The sequence below is a fragment of the Corvus moneduloides genome, chromosome 1 (assembly GCF_009650955.1).
Source record: "Corvus moneduloides isolate bCorMon1 chromosome 1, bCorMon1.pri, whole genome shotgun sequence".
NCBI lineage: Eukaryota > Metazoa > Chordata > Aves > Passeriformes > Corvidae > Corvus > Corvus moneduloides.
This window is the reverse complement of record NC_045476.1, coordinates 14,147,475-14,169,017: the sequence shown is the minus strand read 5'-3', so window position 1 is coordinate 14,169,017 and position 21,543 is coordinate 14,147,475. Positions and strand designations below refer to the sequence as shown.

At 39.7% G+C, this 21,543-nt stretch overlaps 1 protein-coding gene across 4 annotated transcripts in view; it reads right to left on the bottom strand.

The window, feature by feature from the left end:
• Window positions 1-21,062, bottom strand: part of PFKP (phosphofructokinase, platelet) — a 47,348-nt gene extending 26,286 nt beyond the window's left edge. For 3 of the 4 annotated variants that reach the window (XM_032099718.1, XM_032099724.1, XM_032099743.1), the window contains exons 1-4: window positions 20,688-21,062; window positions 12,785-12,858; window positions 5,988-6,065; window positions 2,200-2,389 (exon numbers count right to left, since the gene is read on the bottom strand). In XM_032099718.1, coding sequence (XP_031955609.1) covers window positions 2,200-2,389; window positions 5,988-6,065; window positions 12,785-12,858; window positions 20,688-20,772 — 427 coding nt within the window. In that variant the 5' untranslated portion in view covers window positions 20,773-21,062. The remainder of the gene's footprint in view (window positions 1-2,199; window positions 2,390-5,987; window positions 6,066-12,784; window positions 12,859-20,687) is intronic. The other variant, XM_032099733.1, reaches the window with a different exon arrangement.
• Between the last annotated feature and the right edge of the window lie 481 nt (window positions 21,063-21,543).

Sequence of the window (21,543 nt, the reverse complement as noted above, 5' to 3'; positions counted from 1 at the left end):
CTCAAAACAGTATTATTCAAATTGTAGTCTCAGTGTATAATGTGCAATGAAGAAGCAAAAGGATGCAAACTGGATGTGCTTATGGGCATATGTGAACAATTAAAAACCAGCATCCAACTTTTGAAGACTTCTGTTTTGCAACACTGAAAGGCTCTGATTTCATGATTAATAAGCAAACAGAACAGAAAAGCTCCTATTCTAAGTTTTAGCGGTGTCTCCCAAGACATCAATGAAAATGCTGCATCATCCAAGGATCTAAAAGATCTCAAGGATGAAATACCTCAGCTGCTTAAGCACTTAAAACTATCTATCTGTGCATTTGCATAATGCCAAATTTTTAATATGTGATTCAAGAACTATGTATCAGTGTGTTTAATGTCTACATGACAGAAAAACAGTAGAAACCATAATGAAAAATATAACTAATGTCCATGAAGATAAATATAACATCGTGAAGAAGAATCAAAATGTTTTCTATGAATGTATACCATGCATTACAAACCTTTTCTAGAGTTCCAAATGTGACTTAACACATGAATAAAGGCTATCTGGTTGACATATTCTACTTAGATTTCTAAAAAGCCATTGATAAAGTCTTTTGCCAAAGGATTTTGAGGAAACTAAGCAGTCACTGTATAAGACAGAAGGCTTTTCACAGAGTAAATAATATAAAACAGAGGGTAAAAAATACGAGACAGAGGGCAGTGGTAAATGCAAATTCTTGTATCTTGGAAAAGTAACCAATGGAGTTCTACAGGGATCTGCGCTGTTCAACACACTCAGCAATAACCTAGAAAAGGGAATGAGCAGCAAAGTGCCAAAGTTTACTGATCAAAGTGAATTATTTGGGATCTAAACGTATGGAGTGTCTGAGAAGAAATGAAGAAGACTAGCAAGACACAGTGAGCAGTAAAGTATCAGATGGAATTCATTGCAGATAAATGTAAAGTAAGACACATGAAAAAAATGTACCCTAACATCACAAACAAAATACACTATTTCCAGCATAATATAATAATGCTGTTTTCATTAATAAATCAGCTTCAATGCTCAGTAGCAGTAAAAAAAAAAATCAAAATATTAGAAAATATTAGGAAAAGAATAGAGAACAAAACAAAGATCATTATACTACTGTGTAGATCCACGGTTTGCCCTCATCTTGAATACTGGGTGCAGTTGTGGTCCTCCCCACCTCAAAACAGGGTAGAACTGGAAAAGGTTCAGAGAAGGGCAACAAAGATGATCAAAGATATAGAACTTACATATAAGGAACAACTAAGCAAACTACAACTCTTCCATCTAGAAAAAGAGATGATGAAGGGAAAATAAGACAGCTGTAAAATCTCAAGTGGCATGCAGAGAGGAAGGAGGACTGATCATTCACTGTTTATTCTAACACAAAAACTATGGGCATCAAATGATCTATAAGCCAGCAGGATCAAAATAAACAGAAGATTCTTCACAATCTAAATTTATTATTCTGTAAAGCTGCAGAACTCCTTGCTACACAATGTTTTCAGCAAAACTCTGTATGCTTCAAGTAGACTGTATAAATTCATGGAAGAGAAATTCATTAAAGACTGCTAACAGCATCCGGTTCAGGAAGTCCTGAAGACAGAAATGGATGGAAGCTATCAGAGTATTTATATATTATGAGTAACATATAACATCAATATAGCATTACTTTACTCTTTTACTCTTCCCTATACATCCTCCTGGATTCTATCGAAGACAACTACGGGGCTGGCTGTACTTTTATCAATAGCCACTTAATGTTCTGATCTTAAACAAACAGTGACATACAGGCAGGAAAGCATCATAATTTAATAACATACAAATGTGTAACTTGTTGTAGGAAAAGAATTACCACCTCAGTTTGGAAACGAGGGCATAGGGCTTTTCAAGCAAAAGGTAAGAAGTTCAGAGCCTGAAAATGATTCATAATAGAGGAAGTAGTCCACAGAGACTGTTGCACAGTAACTAACTTGGCCTTTTTTGGACCTTTATGATATGCATGAGAGGATGTACAGAAACCAAAAGCTATTATTTTACTAAGAACCACGCCATTTCCTAGAATGAATGCATTTGATTTTTAAACTTGAGAAATACCCTCTGGATCCAGTTTGCATACCTACAGTGAGGGTTCATAACTTCCCTGCAGACTGGAGTGAAGTCCAGAGGGCCTGAAGGCAAACTCACCCTTCTGTGCCAGCTCTTCCAGCAGCCCGCTCCATTCCTCCCGGAAGAGGTTGGCGCCGGTTAAGCTGCCGTCGCCGCCGATCACGCAGAGGTTGGTGATCCCTCTCTGCACCAGGTTGAAGGCGGCCTGCAGGCGGCCCTCGCGCGTGCGGAAGGGTTTGCAGCGCGCGCTGCCGATGACTGTGCCTCCCTGAGAAAGAGAACAACAGCGGGTTTACTTCATAACCTGTAACTTCATAACTTCATTGCTGTATCTTTCTAAGGTGGATTAATGATGAATTTTATATCATAGCCTCCCTTCTTTTAATTTTACACTGACTGATGATAGACAAAAAATTATCAAACCCGTGGGAATTTATGTTCAAGAGCAGATACACACACAAGGGAAAAACAAAAAAAACCCACTCAAAAATGACTGAGAAAAAGCTACTCTGGAAGGAAAATGTTAAATTACACGGGATTAATTTTAGCAGCATTACAATAAATAGGTTAACTGTTACTTATATGTAAAGGCAAGAGTAAAAGTGATATACTAAGTAGCTAAACATTTAGATGAATTTGAGTCAGTGTGGTATTCTTCCCCCTAAAACCACTAAATACATAAACAGTAAGAGAAAAAAATGTATCCCTGAAATGCAAAATTAGCATTCATTGTCATTCCACAGATATGGAAATAACTGCCTTTAAATCCTTATAGATCAGACTAATGCTACATTTTCTGTTTTACTGATTATCTGTTGCACTTATTAATATGAATTTAAAAGCTTCTTTCAGAAATGGTAGCGGTCGTTTTTAAAAATAACTGAATTTCCCGGTCACTGAAAATTGCTGGGTGTCTTTCTGGACACACATTATTTACACACCTTCTGTGTTTATGTTGTTCAGTCACTCAAGAAGTTTTAATCTTTGCCTTATTTATTGTCACAGTAAAAAGTAATATCAATTAAGACTGAAAAAACTATTTTTTTTCCTGCAAACAAATCTGGAGATGATTACACCACTTTTGCATAAACATTCCCTTTAACTTGTAGTAAATCTCTCACATCCATCTAAATTTGAACTTCAAATCTGCACAGGCTGTACTGACATGATTTACCCTATCAATAGGTGTTTCAGCTCTCAAGCCAGTTTGCCATCTGTGTTGCATAGCTACTAGTGGAGAGAAAAAAGAAAGTGGAATAGAAGTTCAGCTGTCTTCAGACAAAAAGGTAGATGTGTACACACAAAGATACTCTTAAAAAAAAAGAAAATCGAGACTAAAACATATATCTAAAACTAGGTATTTTCCTACTTAGAAAAAGCATAGCTGTAAGTGGAAAAGAACTATGTACTTGAAACAAAGTGCTACTTCTTTTGAATAAACAGAAATACACAATGGGCTGAAAAACCTTTCTCATCAAAACAACACAACAGATTCTGTAAGATACATGGTTCACTGCTGGTCTGTTGAACTGCCAGCAAAAAAGCTCAGAAAGATGTTTTTCTTATACTATGTATGGTACACACATGTATAGGATGCCTACATCCTCCTGCTCCTGCCTATGTTCTTGTGTGGCTTGGCCAAGAGAACTCAATATTCTCGTAATCGTTAAGATGCATTTGGATGATGCTCTTAGTCATATGGTTTAGTTTTAGGACTCAATGATCCTTATGGGTCCCTGTCAACTTGATATATTCTATGATTCTATTTACATATTCTGCAAGATAGACATGGGGAAAAAAAAAGAAAAGAAAAACAACCAAACACAGTGTCATAGGTTAGCAAGCATAGTCCCGGAAGGGACGTCCTTGCTAAGGGGTGCTTACAGTTTCCTCTGGGAACTGATAGAACCTATCAGCTGGCCAGTTTGAATATGGACAATTCTCTAAGCCACTTAAAGTTGTGATCACCTCTGTTATCCACATTTAAGAATAGGCAAACTCCCCCCCAAGCTCTCTCTCGTTTCCGGCGCTGGGACAGGCGGCTGCAGGCCCCGAGTGGGGGCCAGCGGGCCCAGCCAGGCCCTGCTCGGGCCAGGCCGGGCCGGGCCACGGCCGTCCTGAAGCCATGGACCTGTTCCAGCCGTGGAACCCCCCCCACTGCCTTGCCGTGGGCAGCCGGAGCGGCTCGGCTCTCCCCCCTCTCCACTGCGATAAGAAAAATTCAACATTCCAGCTGCAAAGCTGCAAGGCCGAGGTGAGATTAACCCTTTTTATTGCTGTGAAGAGCTGAAAACCTGAGGGAAGAGAGAGAGGAGATGCTTAAAGCTGAAATTCTGTTGTGAAGCTATGATATATCAGAGTATCCTGTTGTAATTTCATGAAGATATGGGGGGTGGAGTGTTCAACTCGTAAGCAAAAGCACCTGCGCTGAGATAGGCAGATGCTGACGCAGCTGTAATTCCATGAGAAGTTTGGACAGGGAGAGATGGACCAGATGAGGACTTTTGCTCCAAATGGGAAAGGAGAAAACCTCAGTCCCTAGAGATGCTCCCAGAGATAGTCCTAAAGATGAAGATGATGAAGACCCTTTGCTCCGAGGGAAGGAGAAGGGCCTCTGTTTTTGTTTCTGAACGGCTCGACCTTAAAATTGTACCCCAAAAAACTTCAAGAGTGGACCCTCGAAAGCAGTTGCGGGAAAAGCTGCAAGTCGGGGGAAAGGACTCACACGCAGGCAGAGAGACTCCTCTTCCTAAATGGACTGAACAATATTTGGAAGTGGGCGGCTGTCTCGTTGTGATAATGTTTTCATAGCATGAGCAAGAAGAGACTTCTCTTTCTAAATGGACTGAACAAGGTTATTATGGAAGTGGTAAACAGACTGAACATCTTAAGGGTTGTCTTTTCACATTGTCAGTGGGAGAAGGGAGGAAGGTGGGGGGAGGAGGAGAGTTCTGAAGGTGGTATAATTTTCTTTTCCTTCTTTTAGGTCTGTTAATAAACTTCTTTATATTCTTTCAAGTTTGGTGCCTGCTTTGCATTTCTCCTAATTCTTATCTCACAGAAGATAAACAGTAATGAATATTTTGGACCAAACCACTACACTAAATTGGTGTTTCTGCCCGGTTACAAACCGAACCCACGACACACGGGACAAAATACTTCACAGTACTCCAGGGCACTGGTTTGAAAAAAAAATTGTCTTTGCTAACTGCTTTATTTTCATTAACTTTACAAAAAAGCTCCAAAGAAACCCACGCTTCACCTGGAGGTAGTTTTCAGAAAGCCTGGCAAGCAGTAAGGCCTCTTCGCCAAACATAGCACCTGCTCTGGAAGAGGTAATAACATTACCATGCTGAGCAAAAGCTGAGAAGATCCAAATGGCCACAGTGCAGGATGCTGTATTAAAAATGTACAAAGTCATTGGCAGTATCTGAGCTCTGCACTGTAATTACATCCGCTACTGTAACTCTAAATTCACTTACACAGAAAGCCAACAGGGTTTTGTAAGAAATTATTTGCCTTACAAAACACAGCTATTTCATGTTTTGGCCCTCTAATGTCTTTTTTATTAAATATAGACTTGTCAATATGGCTTTAGGAGGCTAAAGACATTTGATGTTGCAAATCTAGAACAAAGGTTTACAAGATTATTTCTGGGCACCAAATTCAAGACCATACCAAGACCTTTAAAAAGTGTCAGCCATCCACACTGCAGAAATCAGGCTCTGCTGGAAGTGGTACATGCTGGTCACTCAGTCATCACACAGTCCAAATACATAATTACAGTGGTTGCCTGGATCTAGAAATTTGGTTCTTCTGTTTGAATAAAGAGGGTTTGAGCCCCATTCTCACCCCTTAGCACTTACCACTTGCAGGATACTTGAAACACTTTCCCATGAAACTTCTACAATATTATCACCTCCATCAACCATTCCCTGGTAACCCTGAAAAAGGGAAAGTATTTCTTAATTCTGGTTTTAAAAACTGCATCAAATTTCCACTACAGTAATACTCACCTTGTGCACTTTAATACAACTTTAATTAAAAACACTGCATAAAAAAATATTCAATTTAAATGAAACAACATTCAAGCAGGTATCACTGCTTCTTTTAAGGGGAGAAAAGCAAAACAAACCCTCTTCCTAAAGGATCAGTTCCAAAACCAACTTCAAGATAAGGTAATACTTTACACAGATTACACAGCTATTAAACTAGAATGGTAATGTGCTTCTTCTTTCTTAAGAATAAATATTCAATTAAAAAAACCCAAAACTACAAAGAATTTTGAAATGCATTATAAAATACGTTCCTTAAAAACATAACCTCAGCCAGGGGCCATGAACTTAGGAAATCTATCTTTGTAACACATTGTACTTTTTTTCTCCCCAGTGCTGGTAATAAGCAAAACAAGACAAAGAGCAATAACTGGAACTTTTTCATAAAAGAAGAAGAAATCAGGTGACACAAGCTTTTTTCTTTTTTTTTTTTGAGGCAGTCACACAATAAATAAAAAGAGATTTAACAGGAAAATATACAATTTTTAGTGATGTATTTAAAAAATTCTTAACACCGTAACTCAAATGGTCTTCTAAAACCACTGCATTCTGTAATACGAGAAGAACTACATTGATCTGAAAGAAGAAAAACTATCCAGTAAGCAGCTAAGGGGTTTTATTATGCTTGGCTTTATTACCTCTCTACAAAAACACTAGCAGAATGGCAATTACAGATTCTTTTCCATTAGGGGATATTGTGAACATTGATTAAAACAAAATAAAAATGGAACGGAACGGAACGGAACGGAACGGAAAGGAAAGGAAAGGAAAGGAAAGGAAAGGAAAGGAAAGGAAAGGAAAGGAAAGGAAAGGAAAGGAAAGAAAGGAAAGGAAATGCAGAGTCAAGTCCTAAGCCTGGAAAATTCTAACTGACAGAGAAACCAGAATAAAATAACCATGACTATGTTTATGTCTCCGTTTTTAGATTATGTGTACATATTGCTAAGGAACAATTAGTTACCATTTTTTATCTGGGCAGCTTTTGCAAGACTATATATTAGTTTCAGGGTTTTCAATAATAAGTCAGGAACAAGAAAAAGAAGGGAGTTCAGAAAACAGCAAAACTTACATTACAAACTGAAGAAATTTAATTTGGCATGATTCAGAGTATATGCAGAATTTACTCAGTAAGCAGTAACTTGGAAACACACTAAGCCTAAAGCGGCTTAGTATTCATATAATATATATAGCTTTTTATGTCAAACTTTGAGTCCTCACCAGCATGAGAAACTAAGAATGTAAAATAACCTGGACAAAACAAAAGTGTAAGTTACTCAATTAGGCTTTTTAGGATTCCAGTACAGATTCCAAGGTGAAAGCATGAAAGTTTCTGCTCAGTGAGACTTGACTGATTAATTTACATATTATATGGTCAAGCAATAACAAAAACATCCAGATGGAGAACTACCTATATCTCTAATTTCTGCCATCCAATAGACCTTTTCAATATTCGTACACTCTCCAGATAACTTTGACATGTGTCTAATGTATACACATAGAATGGTGTGGGTTCAAAGGGACTTAAAGATCATCAACTTCCAATTCCCCAGCCATCAGCAGGGACAACTCCCACTAGACCAAGGTGCTCAATGCCCCATGCAGCCTGGCCTGAACACTGCCAGGGTTGGGGCATCCACATCTTCTCTGGAAAACCTGTTCCAGTGACTCACCACTCTCACAGTAAAGAATTTCCTCCGTACATCTAACCTATATTTCCACTCTTTCAGTTTGACCCCATTACTCCTTGTCCTAGTTTACCAGGAACTGTAGTGATATCTCCCCAGCTCTCTTATGGGTCCCTACATATAGGACATACTCTTTGTATGCTAATGTATACACACAAAGACTTGAAGAGGTAAGCCATTACGTACACAATTTTTTCAAAATCAGAGCAAGGTGGAAAAGGAATAACGCTTAATCTACCTATCAACTCAAAAAAAAAAAATCTCCCTCAGATAAAGAGCAAAGATGTTCAGACAGAAACGTTACAGCTTGATGATGGCTAATAAATTACTAAGTTCACTCATCACAGCTTTGTTGGTTTGGTTTTTTTTAAAGCATAGAATTCTATGTTCCTTTTATCATTCAGCAATGGAGTGAAAGCTTTTCCTATCAGTATTTCTATTGACAACTACAATAACTCAAGAGATCCACTGGTAATAAATCCTGAAAGTGTAGTGTAATGTTGCATCTTAATTCAGTTTTTAACAGAGACTACAATAATCTGCACTGCAAGCTGACAAAAATATATACAATATTACATACAGGAAATACATACATAAATAAAACTAATAGATTAACATTCCCAATTTGCAGATTAACAAATCTAAAACACAGAAAAAAGCAGAGAGATAAAATAGTAGTTTAAGTTGTCTGTAAGACTTGAAAAACATCATAGCTAAGCTAAGGATGAGCTATGACCCATTTGTGCACCATGCTTCTTTGAAATAGAAAGAATTCATGCATTTTGGTCAGGAGTCCATATCTGCACCAAGTGAGAACTGGGCATGTGTTAACAATTCCTCCCACTACAAGGTAGGACAGGGAACTTTTGGAATCATAATCTGTTTGAACTGTTACATAAGCTTTTTGTAATTCAGTTTGCCGGGTATCTGTAAGTTACCTCTGAATAAGGTAGCTAGAACTGACACATTGTTTTCCATACCATTAAGAGATACACAATACAGAATTAAAACAGCTTTTTAGAAAAGCTACTGGGGAAAAAAATGAATTACTAATTACAATTGAAGTATTAATAATGATCATGATTTCCATTTATTGTTTTAGTTATGTAAGCACTGATGAGGACTGGATAATATGCTTGAAGGTTCACCACTGTTCCAGATGTATGGTTACCAAAAATCACCGGCAGATGTGACTCCAGACCTTAATATGAGGGTAGGAATCTGTCAATTTACATTAAAAAAGTAAATCTTACTTAGATCCTAAAAATACAGGAGCTTGGGTACTGAGATACTAAAACTATGGGGCAAGAATGGAAAAAATGAACTGTCAAAAATACATCAAGCACAGTTTGTGAAGATCAGCTCCATTTTATGTTTAGTCCTTCATGTACCCAAAATCTAAATATTCAAAGAACAAGAAGAAATCTCTAAGAGTCCAATTTTCACAGGGTACATTCACAGACACTGCAACTCCAGGAGAGAGTGGCAGGAGCAAATGTGGCTTCCAGTCTGAACTCTGAAGGCAAAAGCTTTCAAAAAAGAACAAGCCATCTTCTGACGTGTTACATGCGAGACACTTGGGGCTTTAACAGTTACGTGAATTTACTTACTGAGAATTCTTAGCCATTGCTCAACAACATAAAATACTACTGTCACTGAGTGCACAAACCACCACGGAAGAGACATGAAGTTTTCACTTCAAATCCATGACTGCAGTAGCACTGCACTCCCAATGCTGGCCTCTTGACAAAAAGACTCTTAATCAAGATGATGAAACTGAAAGTTCCATAGCTTAGTAGCAAGAGCGCGCAGCCAGCGGGAACTACGTGCTTCAATCCCGGAAAAAGGGCAGGTTATTTGTATAAATATTTAAGACCTCAAGTACCTAAAATGAGTTGCCATAAATGAGAGGCATCACTTTTTCTTCCCATTCTCAATTTAAAAGAAAAAACAAGACAAAACAAAAATCAGCCTGACTTTAATAGCTTTTAATTAGTGAAAAAATATTCAACAAGCCCCCTAAAGCAGCCTGGTACTCTACACATACTTTCAGCTCCTAGATTTTCATACCATGACTGAAATTAATCCACAGTTAATTCAAATTTTGATTCAGACTGGAGAAGATTTGAAGAATAATGTGATGATAGTCAAGACGGGTAACTACAGACTAAAATAAAATACTATAAAATATGAAACTGTGAAACTAGGGCAACTGTATAGATTTGAAATTAATAGCAAAATTTTGAAATGTGCTAACTTCAATGAATTAAGATACACAAGGGTTTTTTTTTATTTTACAGCTATAAATTCACAGGTTTTATATGAACTATAAAAAAGATATAAAAAATTATAGCTTTTATATAAATTATCTTCCAGTTTTTCATCTTCTCATGAATTTACTTTTTCTTCCCTTTTGTGACTTGAAGTTAAAACAGCCCATGAATTCCAGTGTGCAACTGTTTCTTTCTTTGGGCTTTCATAAAACCAACTTAAAAAAGGCTAGAAAATGACTTAGCTCTAATTCATTATTAATTTTTATTTATCTCAGTAATCTCTCATAACAAAATGAAGAAAAATGGAGTTAGGAAAACAGAGTTACTGTTTTACTTAGAATACAGAACTAGTGCTGGCCACAGCTGTAGAAGACAGATGGTTTTGCAGTGCAAAAAAAAGTTCCTATGACAGACACAGCTACAGGAGAAACAGAGCTTATGACGATTACAGCAAAGTCCACTTGAAAAGACTGAGACCTTTAACTCAATTTTTGGATCCAAATAAGAAAACTTTTTTTCCTCTTTTGGATATTGTCACCTCAGGTTTTTCCTTCACTTTTTCAGAGAAGCTTCCATACAGGTATCACTTTACCCTCACCTACGTGTTAAAATGTCTGCTCAAAAGATAGGCTGAAGATACACGACTCTCTGTGCTTAACACACTCAAGTCGGCATTCAATAAACTGTAATTCAGAAGAAACACCTTATTAAAAGCTTTAAATAACCTAAAGTATACCGAAAAATATATCTCCTCTTTAGATATCATGCAAAGGCTTATAACAGGGAACATTAGTGGCAAGTCTCACAAGATTTTTACCTTCACTTGTCACCTTCATCTGTTTCCCATTTCAAAAGGGTAAAATTAAGCAGCCATTTCATTTCAATGTTTGCAACCCTGTTTCTCTGAAATACTTGTAGACATTGTGAAAGAAAACTGACTTCATACTTCAATTACAAGTCAGAGAAGAACAAAGCTTAGCATTCGGTACTTTATGAAACATAGAACTGAATGGACTAATCTAGAAGTAAATAATCTTTTTCAGAGCCCATACTTAAGAGTGAAATGTGCATTTCCTCCCAGACCCTATTGTTACACTGAAGACAGAAAGACAACATCTAAGGGAAACTCAAAATTCCCAACATTGACTTGTTTTTTACAATCACTTTCCATTCAGAAGTATCTGTGACTTCACACTAGCCAACTCTACCAGTTAACACGGGAACATGATAGCAAAATAGCACTATTTAAGTTCAGAAAAAACAAATATTCAAATTTCTCTTGAAATTTATCACTCTGTGATAACAAGTATTTCTAAAAGGTGATAAAAGATGGCCATTCTTGACTTAAAGCTAATTAAAAAATAAATTAAAATCCAAGTGCTGGCCTTGAAGATGGCCAAAACCGCCTCCTTACTTCCACAGAAGTATCTGACCCATTTCAGCAAGCCTGCAAAGCAGCTGAACACTGAAGGAATTCCAGAGATTGGCCATGTAATTAGCACACACTGAGTATTCAGAGCAACTTGCTGTACCACTGTAGTAGGAAAGAATTTTGGAGCACAGTCCTCTGCTTATTTGCATTTCAATATACTTTGCATCTCATTAGTAAATGAGCTACAGAAAGGATAAACAGCAACTCTTTAAAGATACATTGTGTATTTGCCATGCACAGAAGTAAAACAAAATTATTTTCTGAGCACTTCTATGAATTCTAGTACTTCATATTTTTATATTAAAGTTACATTTTACCGGGGACCTACCACGCTTTCCCCCATATTGACTTTTTATTATGATTTGTAATAATCTCAAACTACTAACGAGCTGTACAGGAATTCCAGCGGGAACAGTATCAATATATTTACTTTATTGTTTAATCTGCAAATTGTATAAAAACTGAAAGCGTCCTTTATAAGGAAGTCTAACTCCAACTCTTCCAGGAAGACAAAACACATGGAGCATCACCTTGGCATTGACATTAAACTTGTCCCATGTTTATTTCTTATCACATAGTTGTTACAGAAATATACAATCTTTCTGCACATACAGTTACAAGCTTCAACCACAAAATCATGATGTCTGGACAGACCAGTGATGGTCAGGTTTTTGATGTGGCTTCTTTTTGTTTGTTGGTTGTCTCTTCAGTTACAACTTTCTGCCTAAAAGCCAGGCAAGATGGCACCAGTGTCACAGTACTCTTGATCAAAACAAAGCTGTGCTATCTGTGAAATGACGGTGAGGACACATCCTATCATAATCTAGGAAAATGGAGTGGGGGGAGTCAAAGGATTAAGCATCAGTATAGGAAAACATTTATGAAGTACAATAAATGGGGCCAAACACCCAACAAGTGCACAGATATGTAGCTCACTGCAGGGTGACAACCACCTCTGTTTTTCTCTGTTTTCAAGTCTTTGGTGGCACATAAGGAATTCCATATATTTAAGAAATTACAATTAAATTACATCGTTTCAGAATACACCTTGTGAAAAGTAGATTTCCATAAAAATATAAAGTACTAAATAAAACACAATGAAAAGGAATGGCACCTAAACATTTTTTTAATTTATACTATTTACTCTCCATGGTGTTTCCAAAAAAACTCAAGTTTAGTCAGAAGAAAAAATACAGAATGAATGAAACAAAAACTAACCTCATAAATAAAATAGACTTTGGCATTTACATAGATTCCCATGCGTACTACTGCGCGCACAGCAGCATTCATACCTGGGAAGAAAAAGCAAAATCACAGTTAGAGTCATCCAGCATTTTTTGTATACTAGAAGTATTCATTGTCTTGAAAATAAAGCGAACATTAATTCATTCCTAAGAAAGACAATGACCAGCATCCATTAAAACAGAAATTTGCTTAATGACAGTGCAAGCAGCCCATGAGCATGAAGGGTTCAGAACTATTCTTTGTACAATAATTATGTGAATGCCAGTGTGTGTGTTAATCAGAGATTAAATTGCTGCTGACTGCAAAACAGCATTGTAAAAGTTACAGCTACGGAACAAGAAAGTAAATTAATTTTGCAATAATGGTTAGTTTTCAGTCTGAAATGCAAAACGTTCAACAAGTTAAAATTTAGCTTCTTCAAATGAGAAATTATATTTGAACAGTTTTTATGGGATTTCCAAAATAACACAGGTGTATATACAGTATTTTTTGGGGAGCAGAGCCAAAGCTGACCTGGACAGATGCTCATTTAAAAGGACACAAGTAGCAGTAAATTAACAAAAAAATGCTACATGGACTCATTTGACCAAAAGGCGTCTGACCACCACTTTGGTCCCTAATACGCAAGCTCCAATTGGAATTCCCTGCTCACAGACATCTGACAAATTATACTCCCATAAAATCTTCCATTTAAGTCCCATGGTCAAACACTCAATCTCCTGAGCAACAGTGGAAGTTCCACTGGTCCCTCTACACAGGTCAAATCAATTTCTGTTATAACCCATCCTTTCAGATACCGCATTACCTTACCCATTATTCAGGAACTTTTCAAAACTAATCAGCTAATTGTTTCCATACCACTAAAACAGACATAAGAGATTATGCAAAGCACGAAGAGAGAAGTAGCTAAGCTACACTGATAGTCTTGGCACATTAGCAGAAAAGGGATGCAATAAGGATGACAATCCAAAGTACTAGGCAACAATTCTCCAAATCAGATGCATTTAATATCAAAATAGCCAGGCAGTAGGTAAGCTCTGCTGCTTGACACAGGTGTTAAGTGTTCACCTCTCTGAAGATATAAAACGTTGATAACTAGAATAGATAAACAACACAGCAAGCCACAAAGATCTCATCCTGCAGTATATACCGTTATTGGAAAAAATACTGAGCTGTAAAAGTCAACCTGTCTAAAGAATGAAGCTGAGATTTTCTCTAAGATTCATTACTTATGAACACATCAGGAAGTCCCTGAAGTTGCTCAAGGTTAAACAAAAAAATAAAGTTTGCCAAAATCAAAAAGTTGCTTTTGCTGTTTGTGTAGAAGTCACTTAAGATAAAAATCACAAATAACAGTGTTTTCACATAAATTCTTCTTTAGGAAATTGTAGCAAGAATTCTTCCAGCCAGCGTCAGCCTTGCGGCATAGCTGGAAAAAGTTCCCAAATGCCAAGACAGCTGAAAGCACAGCTTTAGACAAAGAACTGGATGATGTCAAAGAAAAACAGAGAATCTCGTATCTCACAGCCTGTACTGAAAATAAGTTAGCATGCTAAATCTCAGATTAAACAGAGTGAAGTTATCTCCTCAGTGAAACAGTTTTCGTAACAAAATTAACACCCCTGAGAGACAAAGACCTTTAAATTTACCAAACTGACAGCTCATCACAGCACTGCCATTTTCCACAAACAGGAAGACTTAGCACAAGGTACTCCTTTCACCAAAGCCCACAGCTTGCTTCTATTAAAGCACATGTTGTGTGGGAGGCTTTTTTGTTGTTGTTGCTTGGTAGGGAGGTTTTCTGGCAGTTCTGTTTTGGCTTTTGGTTTTGATTTTTTTTTTGGGGATGGGGGTTGCTGTTGTTTGGTTTGGTTTGTTTGTGGAAAGTTTATATATACATGTATATATATTCTTAATACAGCCACCTACTTTCTTAATGAGTACCTTCCAGTTTCCATGTTTCTTGCATGAAAAATAGGTAAAAATTCACAATTTGCCTGCTCCATGAAAGGACAAAAGCCAAGGAAAAAAACCGATTACAGACAGAAAGCATCTTCCCAGTACCACCACTGCAGCTTTTTAAGTTTATGTAACATACATTTTTTTTGTTACTTCATGTCGTGTATTTTATTTCCTTACACAGAAAAAAGACTTGGCTGTCTACTGGCAGGCTCCTGGCTTATTCCTCAGCCCTTCTGAAATGTAAGTCATGTTAGAATTTGACACCTACAAAATACAGTTAACACATTGCAGCTTTAGACTTCTACAATTTGGCTGTCTAAATTGCAGTAATTCAAGAAAAAATACATAAAAATTCGTGAAGCTTCTGTAGGACTGTCTAATAAAATTTCATTATTTGTGGAGTCTTACAACAGCATTTGTGAATGACCATAATATCTATGAAATGTTATTACTCATGCATATTACTTCAAAAGAGATTTATCAGGTTAACCATGGATTTAGTCCTGAATAATAAATGCAGTTTGATAAACATATAGGATTAGAATAGCAGCTTCAAAAGAAAGCCACAAGCAAAACCAGTATTTTTTTTTTTAAATAATATAAGAATTACTTAAGATCTTCCTGAATTACTACTTGCTTTTGCATTAAAGCCTTGGAAAGAGGGAAAGATTTATTTTGCACTTTTGGACTCAGCAAAGATGCAACTACTTACACAGCTTTACATAACATTTGAATTAAATTTAAAAGTTGATGATTTATCAACTTGTTGATGTCTATTCAACTGTCCTTAAAAGGAGCAGTTGGTTTTCATAACAGAGCTACAAACAGTACTGCAGAAATCTTTAAATTATTTCAGAGGCACTCCCTGCCTCCAAAAGAGCATCCCTCTCTCGTGCCTACATCCTGGTCCACATACATACGTACCACTACAACAGAGGAGATTCTACAAGAGTTTGTGTTTAAGCCAAGTTTGCCTTGCTTTAGTCAGCTAGTCATGCCTTTAAATACATAACTGTAATATAAACCATTCAAAAGCAAAATCAAAACGATGCATCTTGGACAAGCATCAAGAAATGCTTAAGTACCACCAATTTTAAAGACAAACATTGGCTTTAACACAGGCTTAATGACTTAGCACGTATGTTTCAGTGCTACCCTGAACAAAGATTCAGACTTAAAAGACTTTATAGCAAAAATCACTACGGAAAATGTCTAAACATTACCTTAGGAAGACTCTACTCAAATATGTAAATGTTTATGCCAGTAAGAGCATATAATCATTGAAAGAGAAGCAGTCAAATACAAGAACTGAGCAAAAAATTGAAAAAATAACTTGGGTTTGTTCCATTTACTTTTTATTACGTTACAGATTTTATTTTATATAATCACAATAATTATTCTAGATACCTGAAGAAAACATTACACAATTTTCCTGAACATTAACAGTGTATTAGATCAGAACATTCTACTGCAAAAATATATACAATAGCATAACATCTAGATGAAAAACGTACTTCCTTCTTAAAAATTAAAATAAAAATCTTAGAGATCAGTTTCAGTCAGTGAAACAACTAATTATAGAAGCAGCTTCTCAAAAATACAAAATGCATTAAAATAGTTTCACTCACCCATTAATAACTACATTTCTTAATTTTACATGCAAATAGTACTTATTGTATCTATAGACACATAGATGTGTATTTCATATACGTCTATTTGCATGCACTAGTCCTAGCTGGAAAAGGTGCTTTTTGGGGGGGCTAGAATTCAAAAATTCCTTGAGACTATGTTCAAACTACATAAGTGTTAACAAATAAACTCTAATTTGGATGACATAACAAGAGTGTGGGTTGTTTTAGTTTGTCTGTGACTTTAAAAAAAATAATAATTATCTATTTCACTGTATTAGTTCAGAAGTTTATGGCAGAAAAAGAAATTTTGCCACCATGACAAGGTCAGTACATTTGCACTACTATATTTAATACATCCTACGATGTTTCCCAGCTTGTAATACTTCAAGAGCAGAAACATGTAAATCTTTGTTTCTACAGTCATGGTCTGTAGTATTTCAAAATTCTGGAATCCAAAAGGCTTCTTTAGGGTTCTTTTTAAGCTGTTTTTAAATCCAGTATTTGCTGAAGGAGTTGAGCTTTTTCATTTGTTCAGTGCCAAGACTTCTTCTTCCAATCTACGTCACCAGGACAAGAGTTCTATATCTACAGCACTAAATAAGCCTTAAACTAATAGAACTTTGGGAAACCTGGAATGCTTCAAACGTAGAGACATGTAGCTCCTTACTTCAGCAGGATGGGCTATGATATTCCTGACCATTACATCCCTTACTTATGCTGTCCTCCACAACACCAAATCTTTGAGTTTACCTCAAAAACAACATGGTCCTACTCAAAGACAATGATCTTGAGTCAGTTGGCTGGGCAGCGACTCCACAGCCACAAACGCATCCTTCCCCAAGAGTGCACAATCACCTTCTGTCCACGGCTTTCCGATGACTCTTCCTGCTGCAGAGCCGTACCTACCACGGTCCCGGAATAGGCTGTTTGGAGGCTGTGTGAACTCCAGTGACCTACGGTGGCCAAAATTGTCTCTAGCAGCCACTGGCAACCCACAGAAAATTCAACCAGTGTACTTCATGACCTGAAGCAGACCATGGCCAGAGAATCCCACAAAGTGAGAAGCATAACCTATTAAATCCCATTTATTAAACCGCCTTCCTGAGCTGCCATCAGTACAATTTAGAAATAGTCCAGAAACTGAACCAACCCATAAATATTGAGAATTGGCTGTCAGAACTTCTTTTGCTTCTCAAGGTTCTTGTAATTACGGTGGAAAGTACATTTCTGGTTCACACTTTAACAGCTGGCTAGCTAAAGTGATACACTGTCAAGTTTAGCACTTATACCTATTAAGTGTACTAAATACAGATCTCTTTTCCTGTGAAACAGATCACTGATAAATTCTTTAACTCCACCAAACAAAATAATGGTGAGTAAACCATAATAGTTCCAGTATGACACATATACATTCTACAGTCTTTAAAATTCTACAGGTAGAAAAAGAAAACTTTCAAGGAAGTAGCACCAATGTGAGGAAGTAACTGAAAACATGCCCTATAAATAGAAAGCCTTGTGTAATTTACATAATACTACTTTTAAATTATTAAAAAGTACAATAACAGCAAAGGCAGTCATTTCACTTTAAAATAATTTCATGTATATTTTATTCTATGCTCAGATTCACAGTCCAATCTAAATCCTGGAACCTATTAAGATTTTGTGTTTAACAGGTATTTTTACTACTCAGTTGTTTGTGAGTTTAGTTTGGATTACAGATACTCTGAAAACTTTTAGTTTCTAACAAATCTAAAACAAAATGAAACCAAGACTGGAACTCTTTTCCTAATACTACAATTTTTGCCTACTTCCGAGTTAGTAGCTTTGCCTCACCTACACTTTGCTTTAACAAATTATTTTCAAATAGCAGTAACAGCAGCATATTTCCTTCTGCGTGTACTTCATGACTTCACTCCTCTCACACATTTGCACCCTGTCCTACAGAGGGCAAATGACCTTGACAGGGCATGACTCATTCTGTCCCTTCTTTAACTCCTAACCTTCAAATTGATTTGAGGTTGCATATTTTACACCTCTCTGCTGTTACCAAGATAGTAAGCGGTTATGGTCACACACTGTTGTGTGATTCAGGTGAAATGATCAAGTTCTAAAATGCTGGGGGGGTTTATTTTCCTATTCTTCAAAGTTAGGACGATAATGCTGCCAATGAAACAGCTTGGAAGGCATCCAGTTTACTTTTTTTGGTCTTTGTGACAACCCCACTCCTTAGACAGCAACTTTCACAGGCTATTACTTTGGAATCCTCCATTCTTCTGCGGCAATCTGCCAGATGTAAAGTCTAGATGTTACCTGGATTCTGCAAGTCCTTTAAATGCCTTAATTCACATAGTGGCAAGTGCAGATTAATAATTTATAAAAGGAGATGCGTCTGCTGCTGCATTATATAATCTCCAGCCACGCGGAAGCAAGTTGCAGGGCTCAACCTCTTGCTGAACCATGACAAGAAGCTACGGCTGCTTCAGGCAGTACCCTGCCACAGTTTTAAATTAAAATGGTGATTTGGCCACCAGACCATTGAGACAGAGATGCTCTGATTCCCAGTTCCTCCTAGAATCATTTAGCAGTGGAATTGATGTCACTGACGGCAAACTGTGGATAAAACTTGAACAAAGTGTAGCCCCACCGAGGGGCAAAAGAGAAGCCATTTAAACGCATCGATTTTTTTCTCTAGAACTGCAACATTCTCCTCCTCGATGGTAACAAATCCCTTTCATCCCGATTAGAGTTTCGGATAATCCTAAGTAAACCCGGGGGCTCCCCGTTATTCCTGCGGGCAGGGGGAGGGAGGATGCTTCTCCCAGCCCAGATGACGCAAAGAGGCGGAATCTGCAGCGACTCGCAGCGGATCACGTACACACCGGCGGAGGGAGGGAGGCAGGGAGCGTGGAGACACCGGTCCATGCTAGCTACCACCGCATGGACGCGCCGGGAAGCCAGGGCAAGATGAGAGGGGAGGCTGCCCGGCCGCGGACTGGTCCCGGCACCTCCTCGGGCAAAATGTGGGGAGAGACTGGTCCCTGAACCACCGAGAACACGCAGAAAGGAAGTGAGAGGCTCCCACCCCCCATTCTCTTCACAAACGCGAATGACTGCCGCTTCTTCTTTAAGTAAAGTACTCTCGAGACACTCCCGGAAAAAAAAATAAAATAAAATAACCGTAAATTAAGGGAAGCTGCTAACAGCAAGTATCACTGAACAACTCTCCTGGTATAAGCAGAACAAGAGTCCTCTCGAACTGCACGGTACATTCCGCGTTTGAAATCTTAATTAACTGAAACTTCAAACTATTAGCACAGAATCACAGAATATGCCGAGTTGTAAAGGACCCATCATGATTTTCTGGTAGGAAAGGGGAAACTAAAGTGTACAAAAAAAAAGGATTCTTGACTACGTATATTGTGATCAAGGTTCTTTTCTTTCCCTTCCCTCTTAATGTCTGTAAGTCTTTTGTTCGCCCCGTCCTGTAGTAGCCACGAGTTCCTCTACACTGAAGAGATTTAAGAAGGTGAGACACGTTTCTAACATACTCCTACGGGGGGAGAGTAAACCATCATCTGAGCGTTCTAAACCACGGGTAAGAACATAAACGTGTCCCTGGTGCCAAAACGAAGTGAAAAGCAGATGAGGCGAGGGCTGGCAGAGCCCCAGCAGCGCAGCCAAGCCTCCCACCCGCCGTGCAGGGCGGCACGACCTCCTCCTCCCCCGCTCGCATCAGCCATCCCTCCTCACCCTCCTCTCCCCACCATCTCTCCAGAGAACGAGACATCTTGGTAGTAAAAGTTACTGCAGCGTTTCTACTCTCTCCCTTGCCCAGCCTGGGTCAGAGGAAACGTGGCGAAGAAGGGAGGGAGGAAGGTGTGAGGTGATGTTTGAACCTCAGGTGCCCAGGCCATGCAAAAATTATTTATCTTTTAAATGTGCTTAGTAAGAAAACCGGGTCGAAAGCCAGCACGGAAAGAGGAAGCTGAGCACCGCTGCAATCCCCTGTGTCCCGCTTCCAGAGCCCTCTCTCCACTCCCTCCATGTGCCGCACCGTGGCTTCCCGACACCAGCCCTGGGGCAGCCCACGCTGCTCCCCTGGCCTCCCGCATGGGCGCCCTGCCAGCCGGGGAGGCCCTTCCTTCCTGCCCCTCACACCACCCTCGAGGGGCTCCTCGTCCTCTCCTGCTGCTGCCCCATTCCCCACCGTGCCCGCAAGTCCCCCGCGTTCTCCTTCCCCTCGTCTTCCCCGTGCTCCCGGAGTGAACGGCATGAGCCGCTACCTTGGGCATCGCCACCGCTGGTCAGCACCCCGATGGCCTTCCCGGCGCCCGAGAGGTTCTCGAAGAACTTGGGCTGGTGATCCATGGCGCTGCAGGAGCCGCACCGGCGGGCGAGGCGGAGCGCTGTCGCTGAGGGAGCCCCTGGCCGCGGGGGTCTGCCCCCGCTCCGCTGGACCGAGCGTTCGGCCTCTGCGGGAAAAGAGCGCGAGCAGCCCGCTGTGTGTGATTACCGACAAGTAAATCTCTGCAGAAAACCTGAGGGGAGGGGGCGACTGTGTGGAAAAGCCCGGGAAAAAAAAAAAAAGCGAGCAAGAGCAGCAGCACCCGTGCTCCTCTCACCCCACCACCCCCCGCTCTGCCCCGCCGCCGCGCCCTCCTCGCGCGCCGCTGACAGCGCGGCGCGGCCCCGCCCCCGCCAGCCCCGCGGGAGCGGCGCTGACGGGCGGGCGGCGCGGCCAATGAGCGGCCGAGTGGCGGCGCGAGCGCGGCGGGCGGGGCGGGGCGGGGGCGCTCGCAGGGCGCGGGCGGGTGGGAGGGGGCGGTGGCGCGGCCCCAGCGGGGCGGGAGTCCCGGCGCCGCCTCCCGGCCTTCCTTCCCCCTTCCCCCTCTCTTTCTCTTGGCGGCTGAGGTGGGGGCGATGCGGGAACATGGCTGGCGCCTTGGCACGGCGGCGGCGCGGGGGAGGGAGTTGTGTCGGCTAGAGCTGGCTCATCCTCCCCGCACTAGCTGCTGAGGAACGCCGCGTGTCTCCGTCGCGCCTGCGGCTCCCCTGGGTAGCCCCTTCAGCGGGGGCTCTCCGGCGGCTTCCCGGCGCCCGTACGGCTCTGCCGGAGGCTCGAGTGGGGAATCCGCCTCC